We start from the raw sequence: 9008 nt of genomic DNA, 5'->3' as shown, positions 1-9008 counted from the left end.
TTCTTGACAATGGATTCAGGTTTTGTTTTGGCTTTTTGGCTTTTTTTTTAGGCAAGGTCTTGCTCTGTCGCCCAGGCTGGAGTGCAATGGTGCCATCTCGACTCACTGCAGCTTCTGCCTCCTGGGCTCAAACAATCTTCCCACCTCAGCCTCCCAAGTAGCTGGGACTACAGGTGCATGCCACCATGCCCAGCTAATTTTATTTTTTGTAGAGTCAGGGTCTCAATATGTTGCCCAGGCTGGTCTTGAATTCCTGGACTTAAGTGATCCACCTGACTCAGCCTCCCAAGAAGTGCTGGAATTAGAGGCATGAGCCACCATGCCCAGCCAACAAGTGTTTCTATGGACATCGTGTCCAGGCTCAAGCCTCATCTCACAGTGTGGCCTGGCATAAGACCTCCGGGAAGACACAAAAGTCCACGTGGCCAGAAGGCAGAGAGAGGGTAACAGGGAGACCAGCAGTCCACGATGGCAGCAGCACTCCTCTCCATGGCTGACAGTGCTGGGTGCATAAGAGTAACTAGCCACAGGTGGGAATTCTTGGAGCAAAGGGGAGGAGAGACAGAGGGAAGTGTTTGATGATAATGATGGGGGACTCGATAAGAAAAACTGAGACAAACCTCCTCTATACCCACTGGCCACTTTCCTGGGTCAGTGTCAAAATCATAAGACAAATATCATTCCCCTGCTCTATGCAAAATGAGTGCTGGTTGGGGCATGCATACATCTTTGAGCTATCAGTTAAATACACCCAGGCCCTACGTTCTCCTAGAAGAAAAGACCTCACAGGACATCTTCCATGCAGTAGGTGTCAAAGGAAGAATAGTGCATCTTGCCCAGTGATGACCACAATTATAACTACCCCAGAAACAGAGCTAAGTTTCCAAACACATTCCAGTCATGCATGTTCTCTTGCCAGCCATGTTAAAGTGGTTTCTGAGTTTGCCATCTCTTAGAAATAGCCTAATGACCTGAACTTTTGGGATTCTTTCAAAAGGAGGTAGGTACTGTTCTGAATTGTGCTGACTTTCAGGTCACAGAGGGCGAATTTATATGCTTGAAAGTTTAGAGTAGAGAACAATAGCCCTTCAATACTAACAGACTCAGAAGAAAATAAGCTATAGGGTGACAGAAAGATCAAGATAAGCACAGGCTGATGGCTGGAGAATGAAGGGGATGCTTTAGATATTACCAACAACTTAAGTGCCCATGTTATGCCAGAGGAAGACTGTATTGATATTTTCCTCCAGCTACAAAGTATTAGAGCAGCATGCCCCTTTTAAGGAGAACAGACCCTGCCATAGAAGAGAATGGTTTGGGTTTTGTTGTGTCTAATGAAAAACAGAAAAGGGTGGTTGGCATTAAACTCCACCCAAGTTAATAAGGACCTTTCCGAGACAACAGCCCCAGTGGCTGCAGCTGCCTGAGTGCCATTTTCATCCACCTCCACAAAAGTTTTGTGGACAATTTTTGACAAATACAAATTGGAACTTGGAGAGATTCCAGTAAGATCAGCCCTCGTTTCATCAAAGATATCTGTAATGCCCATGTCTTGTAAAATGGAAATGAGATCATAGCTGTCTTCCAGGGTGAACTGGGGGAAGGATAGGACCACCGATTCTTCTGACATGTTTTCTGAGCTACTCCAGGCTGCTATTTTTTCATAGGTAATTTGTCTTTCAAGCTACAAGAGGAAAGAAATAATATTTAAGATCAGATTATGAGAGCACAAAGAATCCCCCAATTACTTCAAAGTGCCTGAAGTGGTCGGTGACAACTTTCAAGGCCTTTCTCTAAGCCAGAGAATAGTCTGATTTCATCTGAAACTTCAAGTAAATATGTTTCTTCTTTAAAAGAAGATATGGGACAACTCAGGTTCCAGCATGCTTTGGTGTTTGACAGACAAGTGTTCAAAGCCCAGCAAAGCTCAGTCTATTAATTGGGTGCTGTGGCCAAGTCATAAGTTTCTGAAGTTAAATTTTCTCTTCCATTATATAGAGATAATACAATTAAGTTCTTGCAAACATGAACAAAATCATATATATAAAGTACTTAACACAGTGATAGCACGTGGCAATTCCGAATAATGGTTGTTATTGATGTTGTAACTACTATACCTGCTATATTGGTCTTTCTCTCTCACTTTGTGTCTTTCTTTTATCTCTTTACCCCTTTGGACAATACGTAGCTGAGCTTCTCCAGCCTTTATTAATTCCTACCTCACAAGCAATCTATTCTGCTGTCACTACCTATACTTCTGTCAAGGTACATGTTCCCAAAAACAGGATTCAGCTAACAGGTCTTTAACTGAGCTATAGAAAAATGGTATGGGTAAGAGGCCAGATGTCAGGATACTCAGAGAAAAGGGGAAGCTTGAAAACTTCTCAAGTTACTTAGAACCCAGATTCCTTGTCTTGCTAAAGCAGTTGCAGAGACCTATGAGATTAAAGAAGAAGCTCCAATCCCAATATTTCTGGCATTTGTTGTTTAATTCTAAACAAATGAGGAATAAATAGCTAATCTAATTCAGATTCTTATATATTATTTGATGTCTCTGACAGGTGAGATACAGTATTGCCTTGGGAGAGGTTAGAACCGTGTCGTTCTCTAAAGATCTATTGTTAAATAATTTACAGAGATGTAGAAATGAAGAATTACCTCTTCCAGACCCTTCAAGTTATCTTCAGAGTGAGACGGCAGCAGGACGAACATGCTGAGCTTCCCCTTGGTATACCTCATTTCCAGGATCTGTGCCTTCAGCTCCTCTATGAAGCCAATTCTATAGAGGCCTTTTTGCATCATCATCTTCACACTCTTCTTTTCATTCTGCAGTAGTCAAGGTAGGAAGTCACAGGAGGGCTATGGGAAGCTCCCAAATTCATATGGCCCCAGCCTCACTGAGGACAGGGATTTCTGAAGATGAGAAGGGTCTCCAACAGTCCTGGGCCACCCCAGGGATCCAGCCTACAAGAGTCTGCCCATTCATCCGTGGGCCCTACTTTGCCAATGCTTTGTCTTTCCATGTCTTTTTCGTTGTTGTTGTGGAGTGGGTGGGCGGGGGTGTTTGCTTGTTTTTGAGGCAGGGTCTTGCTCTGTTACCTACGCTGGAGTATAGGGGTGCCCCTGCAGCTCACTGCAGCCTCGCTTTCCTGGGCTCAGGTAATCCTCCCACCTCAGCCTCCTGACTAGCTTGGACTACCAGCGCAGACCAGCATACCTGGCTAATTTTTTTATTTTTTGTAGAGACAGGCTCTCCCTGTTATGCCCAGGCTGGTCTCAAACTCCTAGTCTCAAGTGATCCTTCATCCTCAGCCTCCCCAAATGCGGGGATTACATGTGTGAGCCACCATGCCTGGCCCTTTTCGTGTTTTTAATCAGTTCTTCATCTCCCAAGATGATGATTGGTAGGCTTACTATCAAAGCATCTCCACTGCTAAGTCAGCAGAAACACAGCCTGCCAACTGTCCCCCTGCAGGGCCTGCCCTGGCTCAGCCTGCTGGTCTCACACCACCCCATGCCATCTGGCCTGGATGACGCTGCCACACAGCACCAAGGGGAGCCATGGTTAAGGGAGAATCATCTCCATATTAAATAGCAACACTTGCTCCCTCAGAGGGAAGGCACAAACCCCAGGCACCTTAAATCTCACAATAACATCAAGCTGGGGGGTGAGGGGTCATCAACCTGCAGATGGGGAAATTCAGTGCTTGAGAGAAAAATGCATCTCCAATAATAAGCTAGCCTGCTGACAGGTGGGTGGCTGGGATCCGACCCTTGCCATTTCTTCCTGTTCTAAATCTACTAGCTTAGAACACAGATTTCTGGGCAAATGCTCACAGATTGAATCCTAATGCACGCATCTGGCTAACTAGCTTAGCCTTTCCATTTTATGTCTCAAATCCTAAGTGAAAATTATAGTGACACCCATCTCATAATGCTCTTTGGGGGAACAAATGAAATAACAAATGGAAAAATGTTAAGTACTGGGAACACTTGGCACAAAAATGCTCAGTGAAATTCAGGTACGGGTTCTCATCAATGAAAAATGTTCTTACTGTAAATGTAAGCTGTCACTTTTTGAGTATGCATATTGCAAATCATTCCTAGTAGAAATTATGAATTGGATAGCTAGAAAACCATAAGTCCTGAAACAGTACCGCATTTAGACAGAAGGGTGCATCCACTGTGTTTTCACAGTCAAAATATTTTTCCCATTTGGCCTTGAAGTAAACAGCATTCACCAGTACCAGCACAGTCTCAGCATTAATAATGTCCTTGCTGAAGAGTTCCTTGATTTTACCTTAAAAAAGATCCCAGAAAATATCCTGAGAATGAATTGTATCAAAAGTATTCATGTAGATAATTTTTTTTTTTTTTTGAGACGGAGTTTCGCTCTTGTCTCCCAGGCTGGAGTGCAATGGTGTGATCCTGGCTCATTGCAACCTCCACCTTCCGGGTTCCAATGATTCTCCTGCCTCAGCCTCCCAAGTAGCTGGGATTACAGGCACTCGCCACCATGCCTGGCTAATTTTTTTTAATTTTTAGTAGAGATGGTGTTTCATCATGTTGGCCAGGCTGGTCTTGAACTCCTGACCTCAGGTGATTCTCCCCCCTTGGCCTCCCAAAGTGCTGGGATTACAGGCATGAGCCACCACACCCAGCCAGTAATATTTTTCAATGCAGCTTATGACCCCCAAGACTGGGGAGTGTCTCGTTCAAGAACTGACCTAAGAAGATTAATTCATAGTCCTGGATGGACATAAGGGAGAGGTGATGGGACAGGGGAAAGACCCTCTCGCTCCACCCTGTAAGAGTCCAATCACAGCACTGTAACAGAAGGAATCTTTTTTGATTCCTTGTATTGCTTGTGTTTGGAACTTGTCATTAGACATCTATACTATGGTTTATCTTTGAAATTATATATTCAGTCATCTGACAATATGATAAGCTCCCTTGAGAACAAAGAACCACAACATAAACTTCCTGTCTCAAGCACTCAACATAGCATAGGATATATGCTTACATATAAACAAAAATACACATAAATGTGCTAGGCCATGACATGAAACCTATTTTATAGATACTTTCACATTCCCTTTCTCATTCCATCCCACATTAATCATGAGAAGGAGGAATTGTTATATCCTCTTCACAGAAGAATACGTTGCATCCAGGAAGAGCTGAAGTCACACAGCCAAGAAGCAGTAAGACTGGTGGGAGCAGGTCCTCAGGCGTTCCACCTTTGGGCTCAGCTCTAGGGCTCCTTCCACAGCCCTAAGGCCAACTTGAAAAGCCCCAAGCTAGCAGGCAATAGCCCATCTTCCGGGTATACCCTTTTCTGACTCAAACTACGAAATAGCCAGTTACTTGAATGCCTGCAGATGTCTTAAGAAGAAAAGATCTTCCATTTCAAGAAGAGCTCTACTTAAATCAGATAATAATGGATAAGGTTGGCATCATCTATGTTTAAAAATACTCTGGAGGAGTTAACTCACTAAGGGGAAAGTACATATTCAGGCCTTAATATAAACTTTTTTAATGAATTGCTTTCCTTTTGACAGCTAAGCACAGCCTTGAAGGGATGGTCATTTTTGTGGCACGTGAAAGAAGAAAGTAGCAATAATTTTGGAATTTAGAGATTTCTTCCAAGGAAAGGCCACACAGGGGTATCCCATCTTGAAGTCAGTGTGAGAAAAACAGGCAGGGAGAGAAAGTCACCAAATGGAAGAGAGAAATAGAAAGTGTCCCACTGGTACCAAAGAGAGCCTAAAATAAATCAGCTATCATTTCCCGGTCTCCAGTCACTCAGAACTGGTGCAAACGCCTGGGGTCACAGTCTCACTCTGAAGGCAGAAGATGCAGGACACTACCCGTGCTCTCTCATGCACCCCAAACTTTTCACTGCACATGAACATCTTTGCCATCTCCACAGTGGTGATCAAAAAAGGGCCTAGTCTGTGTCCAGCAGCCTGACCTGACCCTTCAGGTTGCTAACTTTATGCCTGGAGGAAAGAGTTTATTCTGTTTTTCAGATTCACACAGGCACTGGCAGAAGGGAGCATTCTCTAAGCCCCACCTAGAAGATCAGCACCAGTGAGTCTGGTCTCCTCCCTTCTTTCCCACCCAATGCCAGTAAGACCAGAGACCAAAATAGCAACATTAAATAACAGCAATATCTAAGCAGTTTAACTGTTCGATGCTTTTCAGATCATGGTTTTTTGTTGTTGTTGTTGTTTTTTTTAAATTTCAACTGTTATTTTAAATACAGGGAGTCCATGTACAGGTTTGTTATGTGGGTATATTGCACACAGGGAGTAGGCATAGTACCCAATAGGTAGTTTTTCAGCCCATTCCTCTCTTTCCCTCCCTGCCCTGGTAGTATCTGCAGGGTCCATTGTTCCTTCCCATATTTATGCCCATGTGTCCTCAATGTTTAGCTCCCACTTATAAGTGAGAACACGCAATATTTGCTTTTCTGTTCCTGTGTTAATTCACAGGATTATGGCCTCTGTTTCCATCCATGTTACCTCAAAGGACATGATTTCATTCTTTTTTGTGGTTGTGTAGTATTCCATGGTGCGTATGTAACACATTTTCTTTACCCAATCCACCATTGATGGGCAGTTAGGTCAATTCCATGTCTTTGCTATTGTGAATAGCGTACTGACTAACATATGAGTGCATATGTGTTTTTGGTAGAATGTTCCATATTTTTTTGGATATATACCAAGTAATGGGATTGCTGGGTCAAATGATAGCTTTGTTTTCACTTCTTTGAGAAATTTCCAAACCGTTTTCCACAATGGCTAATTTACATTCTCACTAATAGTGTATAAGTGTTCCCCTTTTCTCTGCAGCCTTGCCAGAATCTGTTGTTTTTTAACTTTTTAGTAACAGTCATTCTGACTGGTGTGAGATTGTATCTCATTCTGCAAACCGTGCTTTGAACACGGTCCACATATGTGAACCTCTGGCCCACAACAGACCAGCAATCTGCAAAGTTAGGCAGACCGATTTTCTTTTAAACAGAAACCAGCATCAGCTCCCATGCTTTTGGGCTTTCTTACCTTGGGATTGACATTCAACCCAGAAGTTAATCTGTTGTCTGGATTTTTCAGCGTTTTTTCGGAAATCAACACTTTCAATCGTCGTGTGGTAAAATTGAATCACACTATCTAAGTATTCCTGTACAATTGGAATAAAAAAGAAACAGTGCAATAAAATCAGACAATGATGCTTGTAGTTAGGAGTGAGGCTCTCCAAAGAAGCCTCCCAAGAAGGATGAGCCTGGTCATTTCACATCGCAGGGACAGCCCTAACAGTGTCTATCCATCTCCAGTCTTAAACTAGCCAGAGACATTTCGGTTTTCATAGTGACAAATGAGGATATCAAACATTATTGATGAACAGTCTATAGTTACAGGGGGACAAGCCTTTTCTACTGGATATCTTTTTATGTAAACAACCCATCTGTGGAGCCATCACAAGGTAAATATCAGGTAACTTGAGAGATTTGGCTAGAAAATGCTTCTGTTTATAAGAATTCACCCCCTGCTTAATGGTTGCAGAGTTTCTGTTTGGAGTGATGAAGAAAAAAAGATTTCAGAAATATATAGGGTGATGGTTATGCAACACTGTGAATGTAATTAATGCCACTGAAATGTACACATAAACATGGTTAAAATGGTAAATTTTATATGTATTTATCGTAATTTTAAAAAGTCGGTAACATAATATAGCAAACTCATTGGTTTATATACTTTTAATAGGTAAATTGTTTAATATGTGAATTTATATCTCATAAAAAAAAGCTAGTTTTTAAAAACCCAGTATGAAAAGTCTTATTTTCATTGCAAGGGAACACACTTATTTTAGCCAAAGGAAGCCGTCCAACCCCTGGCTAGTCCCGCAGTAACCAGCCATGTCACGTCTTTGTCATTGGTCATATTCCCCACATTTATTGTTTAGCACATGGCCCCTTCTAGTGATTCAAGAGGAAACTGAAGCCCAGATGGAGACACAGTTTGCTCTAGATACAAAGCTGTTTAGCCACAGAGACAAGTCCTGTGTTTTTTTAGCTCCGAATGCCAGAATGCCATCTTCTCCTGCTGCCCGACTCTCAAAAGAGCACAGTGAACACAACTGCATTGTAGGGGTAGCCTGATCCTGGGACAAAAGGAGATTCTAGAGAAACATCTTGGGGGCAACCCACCAGATGAGAGAGAGAGAAGTGCAGCAACCAGCCACCTTGACTGGGAAGACAGTCAAGAGAGGATGCTATTACCAAGCCCACATGTGCTCCAAAGGCTCCGTTACTCACACAACCCTCTTCCACTCCCTGTATTCCACCCACAATGGGCCTCGTAAATTGCTCATGTTGAACACTGGGAAGAAGAGAACAAAAGCGTGGGGCTGAGAGAGGGAGGTCCTGGACACCTCACCAGTTCACAGCACATCATCCTGTCAAAAAGGTTTGTGTTCTAGATGGCAGGTGAGTAACCCAGCGACTCCCTGATTTTTAAATAGTATGCTACAGGGTAGCTTTAGTCACCTTTTATGTGCAACTCACCTGACAGATTAGGAATTCCTGATCTCCATAAAGCCTGTTGGCAATACTCAGGGTGTAATCAGTCTTGATCCTATCTAATTTGGAGAGAAGCTGCCCAAAGTAGCAGCTGAGCAGTCCATTCTCATTGTTTAAGGACTCATCCTAAAGAAAAAAGAAACAAAATGTGACTTTCACTGCATCTATCGGAAGAGCCAAACACCACTAACGGATGGGTGTTTTGTACAGAAGCAAGATAGAGCTCCTCAGGGAGATGTCAGTTGTCTGTGCTACTATGCAGGGGTAGAGAGCTGGGAAGAACACAGGAATGCAGGATGAGAAGTGGTCCCAGTGGAAGATTATGGCTCCTGCATCTATATCAAGATCATCCAGGAAAAATACATCTGGGGAACTCAGCAACACTCATTATATTTCATACTGACATGCCCTGATTTTTTCTTTT

General features: G+C 42.9%; 1 protein-coding gene across 2 annotated transcripts in view; it reads right to left on the bottom strand.

Annotated features, from left to right (window-relative positions):
• Positions 1 to 378: 378 nt before the first annotated feature.
• SERPINB12 (serpin family B member 12) overlaps positions 379 to 9008 on the bottom strand; it is a 25314-nt gene continuing 16684 nt past the window's right edge. For both annotated transcript variants that reach the window (XM_037738640.1, XM_017528773.2), the window contains exons 4-8: positions 8570 to 8710; positions 7068 to 7185; positions 4158 to 4300; positions 2659 to 2826; positions 379 to 1684 (exon numbers count right to left, since the gene is read on the bottom strand). In XM_037738640.1, coding sequence (XP_037594568.1) covers positions 1280 to 1684; positions 2659 to 2826; positions 4158 to 4300; positions 7068 to 7185; positions 8570 to 8710 — 975 coding nt within the window. In that variant the 3' untranslated portion in view covers positions 379 to 1279. The remainder of the gene's footprint in view (positions 1685 to 2658; positions 2827 to 4157; positions 4301 to 7067; positions 7186 to 8569; positions 8711 to 9008) is intronic.

Source organism: Cebus imitator, unplaced genomic scaffold, assembly GCF_001604975.1.
Source record: "Cebus imitator isolate Cc_AM_T3 unplaced genomic scaffold, Cebus_imitator-1.0 Scaffold55, whole genome shotgun sequence".
Classification (NCBI taxonomy): Eukaryota; Metazoa; Chordata; class Mammalia; order Primates; family Cebidae; genus Cebus; species Cebus imitator.
This window is presented reverse-complemented; position numbering and strand designations above follow the sequence as displayed.